At 38.7% G+C, this 24,814-nt stretch overlaps 1 protein-coding gene across 1 annotated transcript in view; it reads left to right on the forward strand.

Moving 5' to 3' along the window:
* The first annotated feature begins 2,628 nt into the window (after positions 1-2,628).
* The window catches only part of kctd16b (potassium channel tetramerization domain containing 16b), a 95,031-nt gene continuing 72,845 nt past the window's right edge, over positions 2,629-24,814 (forward strand). The window contains exon 1 of the mRNA XM_008426943.2: positions 2,629-4,954. Coding sequence (XP_008425165.1) covers positions 4,126-4,954 — 829 coding nt within the window. The 5' untranslated portion in view covers positions 2,629-4,125. The remainder of the gene's footprint in view (positions 4,955-24,814) is intronic.

Here is a 24,814-nt window from a genome sequence, read left to right on the forward strand (position 1 = left end):
GTTTCTTTAATAATGGTGTTCTTAGTGTTCCCCAATTACACAACCTAAAACATTTGCATAATGTCTTTCTAATGGTTAATGCAGTGCCTCTTAGGTTAAAAAGGAGAGCTGCTTTCGTTTGTTTCGCACGTCCAGCTTTTCCTGAATGAGAGCAAGACTTCCAGRAGCGGTATGGACAAACAACTTATCTACCATCAAGCTTTTAACTCATAGACTGTTTACAACTAACATCATTTCCATTCTCAGGCAATGCAAATGTTCATTATCTGGACCTGAGAAATGAATGAATAAATAAATAATCATCCCTTTCTGAGAGCACAGGGAGTCACTTTAGKAAATTCCCSCCCTCTCCCATAGAAGGGGATTTATGCATTGAATGTCCGCTTGCTGTACTTGTAGATTTCTCATCGCCTGGCATCATTCAGTGAGCAGCGGTAATGAGAGATGGAAGTGGGAGAAGTATGCTGTTTATTTCAACCATCTGTGACTGGACTGAAACTTCCCTTTAATAGATTTTTTCGTGCAACGCGCAGGAAGAAAGTGACTGTGCTCGCAAGCAGATCTGTGTCAAGGAAGAGAAGCACCCATGAATTAGTTGTAAGAGCATTAAGTCGATTTCTTTTTCAAGTGAAAAATTAAAAATATCTCTATGATGGTGGCCCTCATGGAAAAATAATAAATTATGAATGTCACTGCTGTGCTTGGGGACTGAATATTTTATCATACATTTTGTAGGAGCGAATGCAAAACTGATTAAACGAATTTTGAGATGTAAAAAAAAATGTCAGAGGGAAACTGTAGTGGGTGTGAAAGCCTGTGAATGAGGTTTTACCAAGACGTTTGGAGATACAGTGCATTGAATAAGATTTTCATGTGCTTTGTACTTTTTCACATTTCTTCACATCACAATCACAAACGTCCATTATTTGTTTGGGACTTCATGAGATAGACCAACTCAAAGTAGAATGTAACTGTTAAGTAGAAGAAAACCCATATGTGGTTCTGAAAATGTCTTTATACAGAATCTGGCTCAGGAAAAGTCCTGACATAAATCCAGTTGAGAATYTGAAGTCAGATCTGGAAACTGATGTTCACTCCTGCTGCCTGTCTAATCTGACTTCATTTGAGTTAAGTGGGTGCACAAAGTAATCACTCAAGGAGGCTAGCTTCAAATATCCAATACTATATTATTATAAAAAAGATAAACAATATATAATTTCCTTTCATTTCTCAATGATGTGCTGCTTTGTGTTGGTCCATCGCATAAAAAGAATTTTTTGTTATTGAAAAATGAGAAAAAAGTTAAAGGGGTAGAAATTMTTTTGCAAGGCAGTATTTTTATTATTTCACTGTATGTTTGTATAAGTTATCATGCATCAAACGGTAAAGCTCTGTTGTCTWTGTGGTTGTCGTTTTAAATGATCAGATATTTTGGAAGAGAGAAGAGGAAACAGGTTTAACTCCTAACAGATGGTCAATCATCTGCTCTTTAAATAGTAGCGCAGCAGGGAGCCTGTAATGTGCATATGTATTTAAGATGAAGCTGCTAACGTGGCCTAATTCTGGTTGACTGCTCAGGTCCCAGCTTAGCGCACCTCTCCAGCTTCTCTCTGCCTCTGTGTGTCATTTTTATTTTAATGTGTTAGATCTTCATCACTGGTTGTATTGTCTTCTCTCTTTTCCATTTTTTCCCCATCTTATTAATTGATTTGGGGAGATAAATAGTAAATTATATGATATTTAATGATGAATGAGTATACATTCTTCTGGGTTTTAGTTACTTGACAGCTATGCTRAAAATAGATTTAAAATATAATTAATTTACCATGCTGTCTTGATGGATGTAAGCTGACATTTTCTTTTTCTAGGTATATAATTGTACTTCCTGAACAAATKATTACAGATTGAACTTATGTTAATGCTACTTTAACAATGCAGMAAAATAAATCACTTTAATGTTGCAGATAGCAACATTAAAGTTGCAATATGCAAGAATATTAATAGGACTTATCTTGGAGTCCAATAAAATCTAATCTGATTATTCTATTGMACATCAYTTAAATTCAGCATTTATTACCATAGYRTTTAATCTATTTTTGTTGAATCTACATGAGCTTGTTTTCATTAAATGACGAGTTAATATTGTTCAGAACAATCAGTTAAAAGCCATTTTGAAAACTATGTATACTTTTCATTCCAATTCATAATTATGCACCACTGGTCTTTGATCCATCAACTGTCTCACAAGATATCTTTAAAATATTTTGAAGTTTGTGGTTGTTACCTGAGAAAATGTGAAATGATTCAAGGGTTGTTTTTATTTTTTTCTACACATTAATAAATACATTCAAAAGATATTTGGATTTTTTTTTATCTCTACAGTACTTATACTTACATCTTGCTTTGAATAGTATCTGTAATTTCTGCAATAAAGTGTTTTGTTTTCACTTCAATGCCTTGTTTGTTTATAGGTCTTTTGGTGTGAGGGTTGTATGTGCAGATACAGAAAAAACACTTGTGTAGAAAGTTTTTTGAAAATTAATAGTTTGAATGTCTGAACAATTTAAGTGTTTAGTTTATTTGAATTTTATCCAACCAGAAAAGGAACCTAGAATCTCAATTACAAGAGCACTAAAATAGAGCAAAGCATTAGATTCACACATAGTAAACATTGAAGGTCACCAAAAACATATTCACAAATACATACAAAACTGAAATTAGTCCAATTACATATGACAACAGTTTAATCAAGCAAAATTATCAATCAAAGTATTGTTTAAAATTTTGATGAGGTTTATCTTTCACGTTAACTTAACAGCTGTAACGGTGTGGGGTCCCTCCACAGTCTGGGAAGGAGTAAACAGAAGAGGGCGCTGTTGGGCGTATTTTGAACCGAGGAGAGAAACCCCACACGTTGTTCCCACTCAGTTACACTGAGAATCGCTCATCTGGGCTGTAAATATTTTATCTCTAGGAAAAGTAAATATCCAAATACATTTCCGGAAAAGGCAAATCTGGTAATATTTAAATTGGAAAATCCATATTTGATTTATTGAAAGAAGCGTAWAGCAAATCGAATCAAGCTGCAGACCATATTTATGTGGAAATAATGGCACAAAGATGGATGCAGTACTGGCTGTGAAATCCCGAAAACTTTACATTTGACACATAAACAAGTTTGCTCATTTTATTGCAACGGCACGGCCTTCATGCATTATACATATAGGAATACAAGTGTGACAAATATCGGAGAAAATGCAAAATTGTTTTTTTTTTTTTGTTTTTTTACAGAACGTGCATGTGTGTTAGCATGAGTGTGTGAACCAGAGGAAGAGGAGGGGGGACAGCACAGCAGAGGAGAGAAAAGAAGACACCACCCAACTCTGTCGGGAAAGGGAGGTGGTGCGCGCAGAGGARGCTGAGGAGGAGAGCAGCACCACGGACAGCTCCCTGTAGCAGCAGCAGCAGAGGCGGCGCGGACTTTTCTGCTCTGAAAGAAAAAAAAAAAAAAACACATGGATTTCGATTTTTATACAATTTAAGAAGAGCAAAGAATATTTTATTTTTATGACTGTAAAGACAGAACACAGAATCAGCAGTGAAGTTTCTCATCACTCCAAGGCGTTTTCTCTTCCCCCTGTTTGGACTATATCCTAAAAATAAGTTGATCCACTTTCTTCGTATGGAAAGCTCTTTTTTTTTTTTTCTTTGTTGGAAAATACTACCAGGAACAAAAAATACGCATGCAAGGCAAGTTTTCTTCACTCAATGCATGAAGGTTTCTTTCAGCCTACATATAATGCTGTTTTCCCCAGAGGCAGTAGAGTCCTACAGCCACTAATGTGAGCCTCTAATTCAGTTTTCCACTCTCGCGCAGCACTGATTCTTTTCTTCCTCCACCAAAGTCACCCACGAGGCGCGCTGCATGCCCAGCAACGGATGAATAAACCTACACTAGTGGGTTTTAATGTCACTGAATTAACGTCGATGGAGGGAAAACGTAAAAGGGGATGGTTTTGAGATGAAGTTGGAGACTCTGTCACCAAATACAGGRGGACGCACCTTTTGACAGCCTTTATTTCTATTTTTCCTTATTTTGAGAGCTCCTGCAGGGAGAGGAAAAGAATGGCGCTRAGTGGAAACTGCAGAACTATTCCCAAAGACCTGCAGGCTTCAGTTCAGAACAGTTTCCCAGATGTTGTTGAGTTAAACGTAGGGGGGCAGGTTTATTACACCCGCCACTCAACTTTGGTGGGGACCCCGAATTCGTTGCTCGGTAAGCTGTTCTCCTCCAAAAAAGACGCATCTAACGATTTGGCGAGAGACCCCAAGGGCCGGTACTTCATCGACAGGGACGGGTTTTTATTCCGATATGTTCTGGACTACCTCCGGGACAAGCAAGTCGTCCTCCCGGACCACTTCCCCGAGAAAGGGAGGCTCCGGAAAGAGGCAGAGTACTTCCAGCTGCCCGACCTGGTGAAGCTTTTGACCCCAGAGGACATCAAGCACAGTCCGGACGACTTCTTTCACAGCGACCACGAAGATGGCTCTCAGGGTAGCGACCACCGACAGTGCCCACCGCCCTCTCTGGTCCCCGCGGACAGGAAGAGCGGTTTCATCACGGTGGGATACCGGGGGTCGTGCACCATGGGCCGGGAGAGCCAGAGCGACGCCAAGTTCAGGAGAGTACCTCGGATACTGATCTGCGGCAGGGTGGCTCTGGCTAAAGAGGTGTTCGGGGAGACTCTGAACGAGAGCCGGGATCCGGACAGGACCCCGGAGCGATACACCTCCCGGTTTTATCTCAAGTTCAAGCATCTGGAGAGAGCGTTTGATATGTTGTCGGAGTGCGGCTTCCAGATGGTGGCCTGCAACTCCTCAGTCACAGCCTCGTTTGTCAACCAGCACACAGAGGACAAGATTTGGTCCAGCTACACTGAATACGTCTTCTACCGTAAGTGTGAATGTCTTTGTTATCGTGTTCTGCAGAGGGCAGTGGCGGTGCACGGTTGGATGGTATCCTGGGACTTTGGTTGTGGGGTTGGTACTCCCAGTTAAGTCCAGAACCAGACCGCTCAAGTCTTAACTAAACTCCTTCTTAATCAACCGGTCACACAGAAACTTGTGAAATTCACTTTTTAATGAATGGCAAATACACAAATAGTTATTTTATAGTTTATAGTGTACCTTTATAGCATTTTATGAAACTTTTTTTATGGTTTAAAATGAATAATGGATTCATCATTCAGGAAACATTCACAGTTTGACAGTTATGTTAAATGTATCTGATCAATCATTTCTTCTCCATGTACTGGGATCCCACTTCCTGTACACYGTGATTGGGAATTATTCACTCCCTAAATGACAAAGTTCTATGTGTGCTCATTTCTTAAACCAATTAAATTGGATGCCTCTTCCCTCCATACTTACCATACTGCCTTTATGACACGACTGCTATAACCAAAAGAGTCAGAAAAATAAACATCAGTTTGTTTTCTATACCCAGTTAATCCTTACAGTTTCACTACAGTTTGGTGCTGATACACACACACACAGTCATGGCGAAGTAACATTTGAACTTACCAGTTAACCAACATGCACGTCTTTGTGCTGAGGGAGGATGCCAAAGAACTCAAAGAGGAACCATGACTCGACAGGAAGACCATGAAAACCCACACAGGAAGGTCCTGAGAAGGGTATGAACCAAGACCCAAACTGTACCACAGTTCATCCAGTAGCAGTATTTGCTTACTGTAATAAAACACATTTAATGTTTGCTGGTGGGACTCAATTGGAATTATGGACTTCATGCATCCTTTGGCCAGCTCAACAAATGACCACTAGGAGGCGCACCTGATTTGCCTGGCGACKATATAAAAACATCTAAAAAATCTGGTAAAAAGCAATTTTTTTGTATCAAAGTGCTAAAACTCATWGATTTGGTCTAATTTCCTTTGACACAATGCAACACATTTTTAATCAAGAGCTTGCTGATTTTATGAGAGACTTGGGTAAATGAATGTCTCATGTTTATCTCTGGAACCTCAGGGTACGTCTTCTAGGCTGCAGGGATGCACAAAATATTTCCACGCTTGGTTGGAGTCTGAAGGCTTTTTCTGAACCGTGTGGAACAAAACCAATTAGAGATCACCTCTCATAATTGGGGTTAAGTCAAGGCGATGTTATCACTCAGTGGAAGCAACAAACACTTAACTGACAAGCTAATTTGTATTTTAATCTCACTGTGCTCAAACCTATTACAGCATGTTGCAGCATTTGGCTGGATCTCCTGCAAGAGTTTATATTTCAGAAGATTTAACCAGATTTTAATCATTTCCCCTCAGCGCTGTGGAAGCTGTCAGAGCAACGATCTGTCAGGGGGTCTGCCATTTCTCATCACGGTGCAATTTGCTTCTCCACCTCCTCTCTCTTTCATCCAGCCAGCACTTTCTTTCAACTTCTTGCACTTCCTTCTGGCTTTGCTATTGCTATCCTTCCAATTCTCCATCTGTGCGGCTCGCTAGCTGCTATTTAGGATTCCTGAGGGGGAGGGTGTAGGAAAAAGCTCATCATGTGTTTTATAGTGGCTGTTGTAAGATTTTATGAAGCCACAAAATTATCCATATTCTTTCACATAACAGTGCATGATTTGTCTCAAACCTGTGTCTGGATTCTTTGCACAATTACCAAAAACAAAGAAAGTTTTCTCTTTAATCCAAATAACTTTTAGCACTGAGCAGGCTTGAGAGGATACAAAAGAGAAAGAGAAAAAAATAAATAAAATAATGCTGYGGTGCTGAAAACGACATCAAAAAGAATTGGTGTCATAAAATGGGCAAGTGGGTGATTATTTTATCCTGAAGATAATTAAATGCTGAAAATATTCATTTTTTTTCCAAATCACTTAAAAAACAYCCTGCACTGAACACATACACACACACAAGTGCAGCTTTCATGGTGCCATTTGTGAACTCATATTCTCAAATAAAGCTTTGAGGCCTTCACAGGAGCATTGTATTTAAACAGAGTTAACATTACATGCCATGTGTCATTTTCATTCTATTTCTTAATTATGCACAATTTTGTGTTGGTTGGTGGCATAAAATTCAAATAAAATATGTTAAAGTTTATTTTCTTAATGTGACAAATGCAATCTTTCACATCTCAGTCCTCAGTGTGTGGTGAATTTGTCCACACACAAATATAATAAGTATATTTTTCACATGTATTGTTATGTAGAATTTATTGCAGACAGTATTAATCCTTGAATTTGTTCTGAATTGAAGAAAAAAAGCTTTTCTTCATGTTTACATGATAGCATTAGGAATAGCAAGTAACACATCTCCTCAAGCATATTGTTACCCCACATCTTCTTGTAACAGATTTCGGTCGTTTTCCTCTATAAAATTGATCCATGCATTCTGYATCAAGGACAAGTTGGAACAACAGTCCTACACTAAGCGAGTGCTGAGAAGCCTTTCTGTTGTGCCGTGTATTTCTACTGTTAGGTGGTATATCAGTGATTCTCCTGAGCTTAAAGTCCCTCCTTCCTGTGGGAGAAACCTCCCTTGATGATMTTATCTCACCCACTAATATGTAAATGTTGGTTACAATCTGGTAATAAATTAGTTCCTGCAATGGTTAAATAATTCAAAGAAAATTTATGAACCTCAGACTTAACTGAACTGAGGATCTGAGTGTCTCAATTATATTGAGGGAGACAATTTTGCTTTTTCTGTCTCAGTCCATTTGCTTCCTTTGGGAAAGAGTCAGAGTAAACAGTTTTCTCCTGATTTGAGTGTGTACTCAGGGAAGAAAATGTTTCCTTTTTCGAGTCACAGGAGGTCACTGGCAGTTTCAGTTAAACAGTATCAGACAGCTTGCTAAGCTGCCATCATCAATACACAGAGTGAGAATTTGTTGGAAGTGGGACACATAAATCCTGGAGTTTTTCAAGATCGATATTAAAAGTGCACAGAAGCTATTTTAGTTGTGGTTTTCTAATGGCTTACACTGAAAATATCAAAATATTTTAAAGTATTTTGGGGGTTTGACTTTAGCCTGGTAAAAACCAACCCCTTGTTCCAAGTTTTGCTTCATGAAGAGGATCTAGACACTCAACTAATGAGAAACAATTGCTTCCTGAAATGGCAGACTCTGTTGAAGTTTTAAGTTTTACCCAATCACTAATGTTTGGTTGCAACATATGTAATGCGGCAGCTTAATGAACCGGAAATTGCGTGGACTGTAAACGACTCCAGGGGGAGTAGCGCCATCTTTGCCAGCAGTAAAATGTCTCCTTGTCCTCCAAATTTAATTGCTCAATACTTGGAAGCGTGGCCAACACATACTGAATGGCTTTGTTTACTTCCTCAGCTGCCATTGCTAAGCTTCATTTTAAAAATGGGTGAATGCCTGAATGTAGTGTAAAGTGCTTTGTGGTCGTTTGGACTTGATAAAGTGCTAAACAAGTAAAGGCCATTTAACTGGTTACTAATGGGTTGGACCACTTTCTTGTCTTCAAAACTGACATAATGAAGACAGTGATGTGATGTTTACGCAATGCTCAAATCATATTGACAGACTCGAAGTGTTCAATCAAAATGTCCCTCACACCATTGCCCCTTCACCATCACCTGCCCAAACAGGTGATGCAAGACAGTATTAATTTATGCTTTTATAATAGTCACTCCAAATTTGGACCCTATCATCTAGATTTCAAAGCTGAATTGACCCTCCAATGCTTATCCAGTATATATTTAGCAAGTTTTGGTGAGCCTGAGAATACATAATATACTCAATTTGCAGTTTTTAGTTAACAGAGCTGCACCATCTTCTACTGCTATAACCCATCTGTTAAAGGTTTGACATGTGATGTCATGGCTGCACGGTGGAGCAGTTACTAGTACTGTTGTCTTGCAGCATGAGCCTCCTGGTTATAAATGCCAGCCTGGTGTCTCTCTGCATGTACTTTTAATGTTCTTCCAGTGCATGCGTAGGTTCTCACTGGGTACTCCAGCTTCCTCCTAAACTCAAACTAATMTACCCATTTTCCTCTGATCTCTAATAACAACAAGGCATTTTCATCCACACAGCTGCTGCTCTGTGGGTGTTCTCTCTTTTTGGAAACATTTATGAAATCCTGAAAGACGGTTGATGTTGAAAATCCCAAAAGATTAGCAGTTTCTATAATAMATGTCTATAAGTTAATAAGCAATTTAATTGGTGTGCCAAACACATTAGSCAGTAAGTTTATTTAGTAGTTACCACTGGTTTGTAAATTCTCCTCATGCATCCGTAGGTTCTCTGTGGGTACTCAGGCTTTCTCCCACAGTAAAAAAAGACATGCATTATTCTGGCAGGGTAAATTGCCTTTAGGTGCCCTTAGGTGTTAGGTGTATACCAGCCTTCTCTCACAACCCTGCAAGTATTCAGAAAGTATGGACAATGATTGGATGGATGATGCTTTGTAAAAACTTTAGACTTACAATATTAAAAAAAAAGAAGAGAAAAAACATACAAACCCTTCAGTCGGCTGACAATAAAAACAAGCGAGAAGGCAATTTTCTTGCATGTGGCAAAACTAAGAAAATGTGGTAGTTTATTAAACATTTTAAAACATGTTGCAAAGTACCTCATAAAAATACAATTAGCTCATTTTTCATTTTCCTAGCCGTAGGTTTAATGTCTGCCTACTTTTGATTCGATTTTCTTTCAGTTAATTGATTGTAATGTGTATTTATTTATGTATTTATTAATCTAGTAAAGAGAATGCTGACTTCCATACTTCCAAGTCACAGTTTTGATATGATCACATGTCCACACAGCTACCAGTTGCTAAGGAAGCACAGCAGAATAATCTAGTGGGGTGGATTCAGGGTAACTGAGCTCTGCATTGAAASACAGTGACAATGACTCCTGGCTCTCATAACTCCCAAAAGTAGCTCTAACAAGGTAAATCAAGTAGTGGTGAGAGCTGCTAACAGGAGAAGCAAACACAGCTTGTTAATGCAATAYCTGGCAGCATATCTGTGGGCTGCTGCTGCATCTTCTTGCTTACTGACAAAAGTAACAGCTTCTGGATTTTGCCAACAGTTGCTCATTAGGAGCAACTCACTTGGAGGTGAGGGTCTTTACTTCAATGCAAACTGTACACACAATAAGAGGCACACTCATCAATAATGCAGGACACACAAAAGCAACCAAGTAGTTATGTGAAAGCATACATGCTCCCTGAGAAGCATGCAGGGAGCTTGTTTAATGCTGTAGTCACACRGTGAATTAAATGCATCATCTGACAGACTCTTGTTTATTTGACTAGCTCTTCTCTTCTCTACCCCACCCCATCCTCCGTTTTYGTCCTCTTCCTTCTCTTTTCCCCTTGTCTTCTCCTTTCATGTATTGTCATTTTGCTCCAGTCAATCACAGCTGTCTTTTCTCTCCCGTCTTGGTTCCCACCTTCCCCTCTCCCCACTCTTCATTTTGCTGCGCTGCAGGGGCAGGGAGCACAGTGGCGGCACCAGTTGCCTTTACATGCCTGACTGCACCGTCACGCCTCCTGTCTCACTTCTTATTCATATCTCTGTCTGTCTGCCCACCGCCACCAATTTTGCATCAAGCATCAACTTCATTTCAGATTTGTGTGACATCGGGTCTGATTTTTACATTTTGACCAGGCTTTACTCAACTGTGTGCTTTTAAAATTAAAATACAATTGTTGAGGGGTCTTCCATTTGACTTCTACACAATGAAGCACATTTCTCAGCTCAGAGTAGAAGAATCTGACTACCCGGCACAGTTCTGCCCTTAACCTTATCGATCAGCTACGGGATAAATTGCRGCATCAGCTCCGATCTAGATCTTCCTAATTTCACCTCAGACATGCTGATGCTGCTGAATGGCTRCAAACCCTCACAGCTGGACTCTTGTCAGGACAGAGGAGTCTAGTTTATATTATAATTTATTATATCTGTAATAAAAACATGGTTTGTATGATCCATGTTCACATACAGTAGATGTGCTTATATTGTTAAATATGATGCCTTAACACTGGAAGTGATAGTTGAATGCCATCTACTGTTATTTTAAACTGTAACTGATTAGTACTGATAYCCACTTGACAGCTGAGTAGCTTCTAGCAATTAAGATTAGACAATTAAGTCAGAAGTTTACATACATGTATAATGTACATTTTCATTTAATTCTGGGCTTTTAGTTATATTTTTTAACTGTATTGTGGACTCATTGCATGAWACACAATTTTGATTTGACTAATTGGTGAAATGTGCCTCAGTATTTTGGACATGAACCTCAGCTATCAACCAGCTTCCTGGGTAATTCTGACCGGACCACTCTTCTGATCAGAAATAGAAATAGAGGAGTTCATTTTAATTAGATGGCTTCCTGGCACTGACTCGGCTTTTAAGCCACGTCCATACATTTTCATTAGGGYTGAGGTCAGAGTCATTCCCGAAGCCTAATGTCAGCCKCCAATATCCGTTCTRGTTCTGACTAGACTAGTTTTGATGTAGGTMTCACTGGAACACACARTTGTGTCCAGGTTTCCCTCATCTTACTCAGAACACCAGATGAAAAGAAATTGGTCACAGTGATCATAATAACACTTCAACACCACTGGAATTACACACGCCCACTTCGCTGCAAGAAACCAATTTAAGTGAGCTTCCCCAGTTCTGAAATCATTGGACAAATACTCATACAGCGCAGTGTTGATGACTATGAAAAATGTTTGACTACTTTCCAGCTTAGCAAGGGACAAACATCCGAATGTTATTGTTTAACTAGTATGAATAATTCGGATCCCATTAAGTAGACAGATAAACCACAATTCATTCAAAATTTTGCAGTTTTTGTGTTTGAAATGTGTTTAGCTTGTTTGTTGCAATGTCAGTCCACTGCTAAAAGCAAATGGTTTGAATACAACAATAAAAGCTCCAAATTTGCATTTGTATTTCTAGAACGGATGAAACGGCTCTTAGAGAGAAGCAGGACCTCTGTGTTTGAAATAGYTTTGTTTGAGGACAATGTGATCGGAAGATAAACAATACATTMTTTAGCAYGAAACACAAACTCATTTGTCTTTTGCTGACTAAATAGTGGAGATGCTAGTTCATCAAAGCAATAACATTTTATGTTTTGATGCTGAAATTATTGTTGAATGAATAGGAGGAAGCTGCCCAAGTAAAAACTGTTAGCAGACATGGACGCTGATCTCAGTCAATATGCTCATCGGCAGTTTATGATGTAGTTCTGCCCTTATAATAATTATGCAGCACAAAGACACATTTTGTCATTTCTACAGCATGGATATTAAAAACAAACTTTTCTTCTCTAAACGTTWTTATAAAAACTTTTTAAATTATATCAGATCAAATCTTAAATCAAATCTCTTCCTGAGGCACTCTGGACTAATTACTTAAAAACTATGCAGCTTATCATTTCTCGCCAATGATGATTAATTTGAAATATAGGAGATATTTTTGAATTACTCTCTAAAAGCATCCACAACACTTTGATGAGATTACTTACTTAATGACAGATCTGTRAGGAAGATAAATGCAGAGTACGCTCTCTTTACGCTGTGAAAATGGGGTGTTTTTTTCTAATTTTGTCTGCAAAAACCCATCAAATGAAATCTGTGTCCTTGAATTTAGTGTTCAGTCTACTGCTGCTCAAAGCTAATCAAGCTGTAGTAAAAATACATTTTTGGAGTTTTATTTGTAAAAAATGTTTAAAACTGCTTATCATCTGCCTTCCATTTCACAATTATGTTTATAAAATCTCAACAAAAGACCTAAAAGTTTGTGGACATTCGGACAGATTCAACAGGTGCAAACACCTTTATATGACTCTGTATCTCGTATTTTTTATCCTGGTTGTTTGTGTTCAGTAGCTGACATTTAATTTCCAGGTTCACCGAAAGAACTCTGAAATTGCCCACTTGAAAGATCCAATTTTTTCATGCCAAAAGCCTCAGCCTCTTAGGTCAGTTTCAACTTGTTATTCAATACCCAGATTCACTCCACTGACTGCAGATATCAGCCTCTTTYTTTCTTTCTATGTATTTTTGTTTGTTTTGTTTTTGCTTTTGACTACTCAAATTCTGGATCATGTCTGGGGGCGTAAAAGGCTAAATGTATTTACCAATTTGCTGCATGTCTGCAGTGAATGATAATTAATCATCTCTGCTGACAGCACTTTATTGAATCCACTTGAGGGTCTAACAGCGAAGCTCTCAACAGGATCATTTAAAGATAAACATGAAATAGTGGACATGGCATCATGGAAACATTCTTAAAATTTGGTATGTAGATAGAAAAATCTATTTTTCTGGCTTAGGATGTATTTTTCCCCAGCTTTTGCTTTAACACAACAAAATRCCATCAGGTGAAATGAGTGTCATCACAAAGGGGGCTTTTATGTACGCCACTGTGTGCCACTCTGCACCATTAGCTTGTTACACACAGATGAGTAACTCSTCGTGGGGCAAATGCGCTTTGGCAGGTGGAAGCGGTTATGGGCGAGTGCTTGCTTTAATGCATGACCCGTGCTGCGCTACTTGAGGCATTCGCACACCCGTTGAGCCATCAGCAAAACACACCTGGACTCCACCAGCTGCAGACATGCGGTTATACTCGCACACAGCCGACAAACCTCACTCATCAGCAACTTAAGCTGCATGGTGTTCATCCCTGTGAGATTYTCCTAGACCTGTCAGTGATGACATTAGGTGCAAGAGCTCCATTCTGCAAGCGTGTGGAAAGCGATTAGTCGAGGCCAAGGCAGGCCTTCACAGCGCAATGGAGAGTCTTGATGGGAACAGCTGCTGAAACAGCCTCAGCAAGAGAGAGCATCAGAGAGAGAGCATCAGCCTATATGCCTCAAATCTGCAATGGTTGGACTGGGAAAGAATGAAGATGGGAGGAAAACACGGTTTGATCTTTAGCAAAGACAGCTGTTATTATGTGGTTTGACTGCTCTGGAGCTTTGTCTAATGCACTGAGCTGGCTCAAGATCACGTCAGGCCCAAAGCAGAATTTAATTTGGGGGCCCTCTTCCAGTTAAGCTCATCCCCCTCCTGGCACCAACACGCCAAAGTCAGCAATTAAACTGACCATGTTCCACAGTCTTTCATGGCTTCAAGATAAGCAATATTATGTCCTTCATGAAATTAATAGCCGTAAATAAAATGTGGAAATATGCTCATTTCTCTAACTCGCTCATTTGGTGTGGCAGTCATGTTTGGTGTGAAGCTTTTCAATCCAAACTCAGCAGAGATTGGAAGGAGGAGCAACGTTTATTTGCATTTGCTTATAAAGAGATTGCATATAAGTTGGACAAGATGTAAGTCAAGCAGCAGAAATGAGTAACRTAGCAGAATTAAATTACATAGCTCAACTAGATTTTCAATTAAAGTTTTTTTTAATTGCATATTTAGAAATCTTCAGAATAGGTAGTCATATTTGTTATAAATCAAATCTGAATCTGTTGTAGTCTGTGTTGACATTAAGGGCCCTAAGCAGTGATTTAGTTTGGTTTATGACTTGGGCTGGCTCTGCCAGCACCATCGGTGTTACACCTGTGTGATGACTTATAGTGTAGTAAGACTGCATGGTGAAGCAGTTGGTCGCAGCCTGGTTGTTAATGTCAGACTGTTAAATTTTACTTTATAAAASGGCTTGAGATYCTTTCAAGTTTCCCATTAGACTCTTAGGCTTAGAAATGTAAGGGTTGAAAAACAGCCTTTCATACTCCACACAGTCAAATCTGTTATTATACGTTTGTCATTAGTTTACAGAAACATAAAATGTCAGCATTTTATTATAATAACTGTGCTGCAGCAATAAKGGGTAAGAGAAGAAGGTGAAAAGACAAATGATCTGTAAAGAAATAGCAAAGGAAGCAAAGAAATATTGAGGATTAAAAGAAAAGTGAATTCAATATTTACTTTCCAAATCGAGTTTACTTGAACCTTAATGTTATAAAGAGTACCCAAGAGTTTAGAATGACGAATGTCACCTGATTGGAACAATGTTTTCTACTTATTTTTTTGTGAGACACCACAGAGAGACGTGGGACCCGGGTTGCAATAAAGAGACAACAGCTGAGACAAAAGAACAGAAAAAGTGGGTCAGACATGGAGAAATTACAGACTTTCTTGTTTGTCTCGCCTCCCCTTGACCTTCTCCTATGCAGGCTTAGCGTAGCTGCGTAGCGTAGACTCCTATAATCCCAACCCCTGGAGACTCTGCAGGACTACAGCGCTCTGACAGAAAGAGACCGAGCCAGGAAGAAATGAAAAGGAAAACAAAGTGARCAAAACACAAAAAAACAAGTTTCCCACAGTCCTGTAGGACAGCCTCCCCTCGCTGCCATCTATCAGTCCATTTTCTCCTCCTCTGTGACTCTTGACTTTCTGTTCTCTCCCAGTTGGTGCTCACAGCTGACACAATGCCGATGCTCTTCCCCTGTTGTGTTGGAATAAGTGTTCCATGGTGCGATGAGGTGTGGAGCRTTGCTATAATGACAGAAGCTGCAGCTGGAGAGACTCTTCACAGGCCCAGCTCAGCGGCTGGCTGCTGCAATGCATCAATGCTTTAATGGCCCTGTATTTTCGCACGYCCTGATTGGCTGGAAATGCCACAGACACAATGTGAATGGCTCACAGAAGTTCCGCTGGATTTGAAGTTGCCCTGCTTAATTACAGCAGCATCTGTTTTCTCTCTGGGATTGCTTGTTGCAGTTCTCCTGCCGTTTGGATCTGCGTCCAYGGTGAGCAGATATAGATAACAAACAAGGTTCAATAAATTCTCTTTAATTTGTTATGTAACATGGCTCTGTGAGAGTGGGTTTAAGTTTAAAATGTGAGTCGCTGAGAAGGTCACTTGAAGTCTGTTATTGTTTAAAACTGGGAAATGTGAGACAAATTGAATGTTTTCTTACAATGAATAGAAATTATCCTGGTTGGAGTTGATCTACTGTAGACCAAAAACTGGAAATTATTAGATTTGATGCATTTATTGAGTAAGAAAAATAAAACATCTATTTGAAATGGAAATCAGTAAAACTTGTCTGGTTCTAGTCTGTCTGATTGACCATTGCATCTCTAGCAACAGTGTTACTTTAAGGCTTTCTGGGCTTCCAGCTTGTAAATGAATATATAATATAAATCAAATATTTTATTGCATATTTGAGCTCTTTTCTTTTTCTTCTAAACTGTCTCTGTAAACCTAACTCATAGCAACCATGGCTCCTTATAATTACATGGCTCTCCTCATGCATATCTAACTCCCAAGCCTAAATCCCCAGTGTGCCTTAGACAGAGGAGTTTCACTGTCCTGCATGGAAAATTTCAACCAGGCTTTTTCCCCAAGCATGCTGAGTTCACTGGTTTATAACAGCAAAGAGATGCAGGATAAGAAGAAGAGGGACTTCTGACTCAGTGGGTAACTGACCTGGCCAATTTAAAAACTCTCCAGATTTAGGAAAAATAAAGCAGGAATGAAGACAGTGGGGTGAAAAAAAGAGAGAATAAATGATATGGCCTGGAAGGAACATATCACATCTGTGAATAGTTTTAAGCACTTTCTGAATGAAATGTAAAGGGGACAGGAGGAGACGGTTGGGTGTTACTAGGAAGAACCAGAGAAAAACAAATTCACAGTGACCAGGTTACAGTTYATGCAACATACACATTTTCAAACAAAACACTTTAGGTGCATTTGTCTCTTTTACATAAACAAAACCTGTTATACTTCAAGTTTAATCTATTCTGTCATGAAACCAACATTAATAAAAGTGGTTGTCGTGGCAAAGACGTTTAAGGATATTTTTCTTATAAATTATCCATTGACTAAACTTGATTATGTACTCACTACAACTTAGGAAGAGTCTCACTAAGTATCGTGTAAAAAAAGTCCATGTTTTCAAAATAATTTGTACACAAAAATTAGAAAATAAATATTGAGGAAAAAGAGTAAGAAGGCATTTATTCTACATTTGTCCACCTTTATTCAAGCCTGGGTAAAAAAATAAATAAATATAAATGTAAAAAAAATACTKCAGTTTGAGTTGTTTTTTAAATCAAATCTTTTGTTTCACAAARGCCTTTTCAAACTAAAAAAACTATCGTTCAATCAAAAAACAAAGAAAAAAAAAGAAAGCTGATTAAGCGTTTTAGTTTCCATGATGAATTGCCACTTAACCCACCATGCCACATCACATAAAATGTGATGTCAAATGAACATTTAAAGCCCAAATTAAGTGTGGCAGTCAGTGGCAGGCTGATTTTTTTAGTTACTGACCTTTWGTAAATTAAGTGTAATAATACGTAGTAAAGGGGAGTAACAAAGATCATAACTGGACCCAAGAGTTCTTTCAAATTAWCACCCAAACCTGCTGATCTGATCACCTGCTGGATGGAAAATCTGGGGCAGTTCAGCCTTTTTATTATTATTTCTGATACACTCTGCCCCTGGCATATTAATATATAGAGCTATTCCCTGTACAGTGGTACCTTTTTATTGGCCGSGTATACTKTATCTTGAGATATTTCTACCATGATTCTGCTTATCTTTGCTTTTCGATGTTGGGGAAATGCCAACAGTAAGTCAAAATGTCTCTGCATCAAACTTTGTCTGCAAAATTAACATTTAATGATACAATTTTAATGTGGACTACAGTGATTTTTGTTAACATTATATTTAATGATTTGTCTGAAGGAGCCATCATCAACTTCTTGTTTTACCCTTTTCATGCAGGTCCCATGCTGTTTCACAATCTGCTGACAAACTTCTCTCCCCTCGAGCAAATTATTTCAGGGCATCGTGTTAAACAGCTTGGGGTGAGCAAAAGCYGYTTTCTGCTGCTAAGCTGGTTTTAGTTTTTGAATAAATTAMGTTTTTGATCTTGTCCCCCTCACATTGGGATCAAAGACTAATTTCACATGATGCCCTGTTTTTATCAGTGTGACAGTTTTTAACGAACATTTTCCTCACCATGACTTTGTGGGTGCTGTTGTGAAACTATCTCATCAATGACTTCTTATTTAAAGTCACTTTTCAGGTTGAGCCAATTGAATTTGAAAATGAATGCTAATGGCAGGCTGCACAGTGGCACAGTTGGTAGAGCTGTTGCCTTGCAGCAAGAAGGTTCTGGGTTCGATTCCCGGCCTGGGGTCTTTCTGCATGGAGTTTGCATGTTCTCCCTGTGCGTGCATGGGTTTTCTCCGGGTACTCCGGTTTCCTCCCACAGTCCAAAAACATGACTGTCAGGTTAATTGGCCTCTCCAAATTGCCCCTAGGTGTGAGTGTGTGTGTGCATGATTGTGTGTCTCTGTGCTGCCCTGTGACAGACTGGCGACCTGTCCTGGGTGTACCCCRCCTCTCGCCCGAAACGTTGGCTGGAGATGGGCACCAGCACCCCTCCCGACCCCACTGAGGGAAAAAGGGTGCAAGAAAATGGATGGATGCTAATGGCAGACTTTGGAWTTTTTTTTTTTTTTTTTGGAAAACCCTATGAAACCAWATCCTTTTCCTTCYACCCAAGTATCTGCTCTGCATTCTAATGTGACAAAGGTTCAACAGRTTTTTCTGATGCTCGCAAAGCCCTGCAGGTTCAACTTATCTCCTCATGTACTTGCATTTGTGATCTTATTTTCCAAAGATAAGTGTCTGATTAAACAGATACTAATTCCTCAGAGACAGGTCCTTAAAACTTCAGAGCAAAACTTCACAGTTTGATTGTTTTCGGATCATTTCTTGCTTCTTTGTGCCTCATTAGAGTCACACGTTGTCACTTTCCCAGCAGAGGTCCACAGCTTGATGGAGCATATGGTCATACTGCTTTAATTCCATTCCACGGTGTCTTGTAGCYTCCTAGGGCAGAATGTCAGTGGCATTTCATTTGGAAGCGGCAGTGAAGTCTTAATGTCCATTAAGAAAGCCAGTGGCACTAATGCAGAAACTCCAGGGAAATTAACTCAGACAGAAATTACAATACTAGCTTGTGATACATGCCCACTGTGTCCTTTCTGGTTCTGAAAGCAGAATATTGAGCCTGATGACGTAAATAACATTTGTTTCAAATCTGTTTTTATCATTACTGTGAGAAAACMTGTGATATSTTCAWACAAAGAGAGGAAAATGCTAAGRCATCTGCTTCTTAAATAGATTTTTAAAAACKAATAAACAGTGGCAGTTTCCGACATGAGTTCTATAGCTCTTTGTCCAGGTGCCTTTGGGTGAGCTGTGCTAACAAAAASCTAAAATGTAATTTGAAGAAACTTTCTACTGCTTGTTAGCATGTCTAAGCTAAAAAAGGGGCATGAAAGGTGGGGGTATGGGTACTCTCTGGTGTTGCACATAGCAGAACTGATTATGGGCGCAAAACATGAGTGACAAAAAATAGAAGGTGAAGGTCTGTGCCACCCAGAATGAAACCYAACACACAGGATGCAAGAGCAATGGCTGCAATGATGGCAAATTTTAAACATTTTTCAACTTTATTGTGAAACATCGCAATAAAGTTGCGGTTTCACAACTTTATTGCGAAACATCGCAATAAAGTTGTGCACAGTTTATTGCGTTGTTCTGCACATGTGTGGGCCTGCACACACACACCTGTGTGGGCTCATTCACCCACACATGTGCGGGTGTGAGTGAATGAGCTCAAAAATGTTCCATGCACAAAGTCTGGAGGTTGCTTGACKGAAGGAAGGCAAACGATTGACACCTTAATGCACATGAGAAATTAATTAAGAGAGCGATGGCACCTCCAGTGTGTCTATTGCTTACATCCAAASTGGAACTGAAAGTTGGTATCTGAGTCAAGTTTCTACATCAGTGCTTAATTGTTTTTTAAAAGCCTCTGGRCTGAATTTGAAAATGAACTTACAATTAGAACCGTATCACTGCAAAGTAACTATTCATAACACCATTTTAGATTTATTTATATTTCTGTTTTTCTTTTTGCTAAAAACAAAAGGAGAAATATTTTTGCTGCTGTTCAGGGTTCAGGATAACTTCAGACTGAGAGAAGCAGGAAAACCACATTATAAACATTCACTGAATTATTATGCATTGATCACAGATTGTTCAAAAACATTGCAAAAATTTGCAGTTTTCACAAAAAAAAGTTAAACTGTGTTTTAAATTAACACTTAAAAGTTTACTGCCTGTAAATTGCATAAATTAAGGATTAATCTTAAGAGCTCTGCAGTATTAAAACAGCAATTAACTTATRAGGKGACAATACTTTAAAGTTATGAGACAGCAGAAGTCATAACTCTAAATTTTAATTCTGTGTCTCATTAGTAATCCCTCCGAGTCATCTTAGTCTACTCAGCTGCTTGCAATAGCACTCTGTTATTGCTTCTTCAACCCTAAGTAACTGTGAAGCACACTGTTCATTAAAAATACTCTCATATGTATATGATGGGCTTATGTTCACACCATGCATGCATAACCCCTCTCTTACCCAAATGTACACATAGAGGTTGCCTTACACAAACAGCTCACAGATGAAAAATGGTTCTCATTAGAGGGATGATTATAATTCACACTGCTCACTTGAACACACTTCACTGTTCGGTTGTGTCCCCTCTGTTGATTTATGCGAAGCAGGGTTGATTTTGATTAATGCCCCAGGATTCATTACAAAAGACACAAAATGTTACYCACACAATGACCCATATTGAGCWGGGCCACAAGCGCCCCTGATGGCCTAAAATTTCGGCTTCAGTATGTTTCCTTGGCTTTCATCTCAAGCGGCTTAAAAGACAAAGCTGGATTTACAAATCAAAGCCCCCACCTGAACCAGTGAGTTCAGTTCTCTGGTCTCTAGAAAGCTTTGAATGCACCTGGCTGAAGTATATATGTTCCGTAGTCTAATGCCCAACTCAAGAGTGCAGAGTGGAGTTTTAGTGGAATTTGAYTATTAAATGAGTCGAGAGCAACCACACCCTATATAATTGCAAAAATTTCACAAAAATCCAAAGATAAATGAGACAGAACACTTTCAAATAGATTTGAACATTTTCCATGTAGTTTGCAGTTTTACATATTAACTCACTTTAGACATGACATTAAACAAAATGTGACRAATATTGTGTTATCTACAGTCACTCAGATAATCAGTCAGTCAGTCAACCAATCAATGACTCACAGGCAAAGTTAAACAAAATGCTTTCATGTGAAGACGTAGCCAATCTTTGTAAAATATACAGCCATAAATGACAGGGTCAATCATTTCCAGGTACACAGAATTGATTGACCCCAAGTGGCAAAATCATTTGTCGTTGAATTTATCAGAAACTAAAGCCATTTCCTCCGTTCCTGTAAGGCATTTTAAACATGTAACTTGGAAAACATCAAGTAGATCTCTGTCCGAAATCCTGCCTATGAGAAGGATGAGATGAAATCATTTTGGAAGAATCATTGCAATGTTGTCATGAATAGTGCTACATTACACCACTGGTTCGACCAAAGAAAGCTACTATTAAACGKTTTTTATTAAACACAGTTTGGTTTCTTTTAACAAAGGGCCACTCCAAAGACAACTCRTAAARGACTCATTCACTTTAGTTGTGGCTTTGCTTGGTTAACATTTGGTGGATTTTAAGAGTTTAAGATTTTCTATATTTTCTGTCTCAACAGCAAAAACGAACAATACCAAAACAATCAAACAAAAGATTTCAGTATCACACCAAGCCTGCGCCGCTGTTTATTATTCACACTGAAATAAATTATTGAGTGATGCTCACAGAGGACTGCATCATCTGTGGCAGCCCAAAAGATGCCATGGCTGTTGGCGAAAATAATGGGTTGCAAAGTTTGACCCTATGCATCCATACCACTTCTACAATGATCCCCAAAGCATCCACAATATTATTTGCAGAGTGTGGATAATGATTCGCCAGCTGTGACCATGTGTGATTATGGTCTCCTGTTTGTAAATTTGTTTTGCAGGACAACAGCGAGTTTATCAGGGTGTAAACATCTGATAACACAAATGCACACAGGTACACACTCGCACACATTATACAGATAAGATCAGACTGCAGTCCAGCTTAGAGACACATTGTTTACTGCAAGATTAACCTGGCTGGAGCTTTAGAGGGATTAGTAAACAGCACGTGTCCTCCTAAATCAACACACCAGCGCAGACCAACAGTCGATTCTGTAAACTCCAGCCATACCATAGATTGAAAGTCTAGATCTGATCTCTGGAGCGTGGTAATGCTCATTTGGCCGTGAACATACTCGGGTGTGCTRGGGTGGGAAACAGGAAAATRGAGCAAAGCAATTACGCACATCCATCGGATCAGAAACTTGTTTAGCGAATTAAAATCATTACTGGCTGACATTTAGATACAGTGATCCCCTGTAATCACTAAAAATCTCCCATCACTGGTAAAATGGTGGGATTAGAACTGTAATGTAACTGTGACAGAGAATAATGACACCTACTCAATGAAGAGCAAATCTCATTCAACCCGGTTCACTCTTTGTGCTTTCTGTGTGCTCCTGTGAGCRCTGGATCGGTGGCCTTTTCAGATTTAATTCTGATGTTTTCATGCAACACGGAAGAAAAAACAGCCCTCTCGGAGATCGCTCTTCCCCCAGTTCCTCCTCGTAACTTCGCCCAGCCTCGCCTCTCAGTCACGCTTGGTTACACTAATGGCTCAGCTTTGTTTTTCTTTTTTTTTTTCAGCAGACAATTTTACAATTGGAGAGATGTGTCAGATTGCACAAACAATGTGAAAAAATAGGTTTAAAATARACAAAGCAAAAGCAAATGGGGGTTAGTCAACCAATGACTCAATAAATATTCAAGATGTTTCTCAGATGCAGATTACTTCAAAAATAAAATCAATTTAGAATAYAAATCTTTTGGTCCTCTAGATGACTAGAGGTTATTTTATTTTTATTTTGTGTTTGTACTACTAATATATTGTTATTATTATTGGTAGCTACCTTAACGAATCTTAATAATGTAGAGTCCAATATTAAGTAAGTTTAACATTATCTTACATATTTATGTACCACAAGAGGTCAAAGAACATTAGAGCAGAAATAAAGGAATAACAGTAAGAGTGAGCAAGATGAACAATTTGCTTCCCTAAAATGTAATGCGTGAATATTCCTGTACAAAATTATTTTTTTGCTGTCAAATATTCTGACATTACTGTAAATTAAGTTTTCATTTGTACCTTTGCTGCTTATTACATTTTTTTCCATTTGATACCTGACCATATTCAGAGAATAGTTTCTGAGTCCAACACTGAATGAACCCTGTGCGGTTTGCTTTTACCATCCTTAAAACCGACAAACAGCTCTACAAAAATATCACCATACACCCAGATTGAGTCATAGCACACTGAGTTTTTTTGGGGCTGAAATATATAAGTGGGCGTTGAATAAAAAAATTGCCAAAAGCAATTTTTTGTTTCCATTTGTTTGTTTTTTCTTTCTTTCAGGGTCACGCCTTTCTGTTCGGTATCTGCTGCTTTAAGCATTTGATTCTCAGCCAGATGAGCAGATCAGATAGYTTCCTCTGGAGCGTTTGAAGCACAAAAGCATTATAATAAGAGCCCAAGCCTTTGTTTTCCATGAAAAATACCTGGCTGGTGGTTTACTGAGTCAGACATTACATTTCAAGGAGCAAAGCTTATAGCGTGCTACATTTTTTATTGCTGTTTCTCTTACTGGGCTTACAGTGCTGAGATTTTCTGGTAACATAGTTAKGTCTCTTAACAATCCTTTTCTACCTTCCCGTTTCCTGTTACTGTGTCCTTGACTGTCAGCTGGAATTAGTTTGTGTCTTTATTGCTCACTCTTTTATCTCTTCCTGACTTTCCTTCTCCCTCAGTTTTTGCCTCATTTGACCATTCTTTGTCCTGCAAGAGTCTGGTTTAGCTGTTATTTGGCTATAGTTTTTTGTGAGGGCGTTTGATTTTGAAGCTTTGTATTTGTCCAAGTTTCTCTTTTCTTTTCTATCCAAAGGCCCCAGGACTAAATCAGTCACAGCCAAAGTATTTTCATTCTTTTCTTTTGTTTTCCAATCACCTCCTCGCTCACTGTCAAGGTACACTCATGCACAAAAGAGGCATTTTTTGGCCATCTGCCGCTTCTAAATTAAAGCTACTGGATCTAATCAACAAAACGTGGTCATCTAAGAACATTCTGGATAAAACATGTCAAATAATACAAACTAATAATAATGTTAAAGTCTAAAAATACTGTATTACAGCATAAATAACTAATACCCAAGTAATTTTGGTTGTCAGCATTTTAAATTAGAAATCAAAAAGTTATTTCAGATTTTATAATGCTAAGTAAGTCTCCTTATAACAAGGTAAAAAAGAGAAAAGATCCAAATTAATATCGCTCCCTTAATGGTAATTTCTTTAGAGCCTGCCTGACCTTCGGTTAATTCTGCCTGCTGCTTCTCGTGCAGCACCTCCAACAACTTCCTGATCAGTACCAAGTTTCAAATAGTTTAGATTTTCTTGCAGGATTGAACAAGATAATCCAAGAAATTACATTTTAAAAAGTCTGATTTATCCATGTTGTCCAGCTAAAACAAAGCTCTAGGCTTGATGCCCTTTTGTCAAACTCAAATCCTTTAGCGATCTTCTGGCAGATTCTGGGGTATTTCCAGGCCAGATGAAATATTTAATCCTTCCATCATGTTTTGAGTCCGCCTCAGGGTCTTCTATTAGGTTTACGTGCTCAGAATACCTTGATAGCTATGGCATCCTTGTAATGCAAAAGACCAGTAAATCTTCTTATCT

The sequence above is a fragment of the Poecilia reticulata genome, linkage group LG14, assembly GCF_000633615.1.
Source record: "Poecilia reticulata strain Guanapo linkage group LG14, Guppy_female_1.0+MT, whole genome shotgun sequence".
Classification (NCBI taxonomy): domain Eukaryota; kingdom Metazoa; phylum Chordata; class Actinopteri; order Cyprinodontiformes; family Poeciliidae; genus Poecilia; species Poecilia reticulata.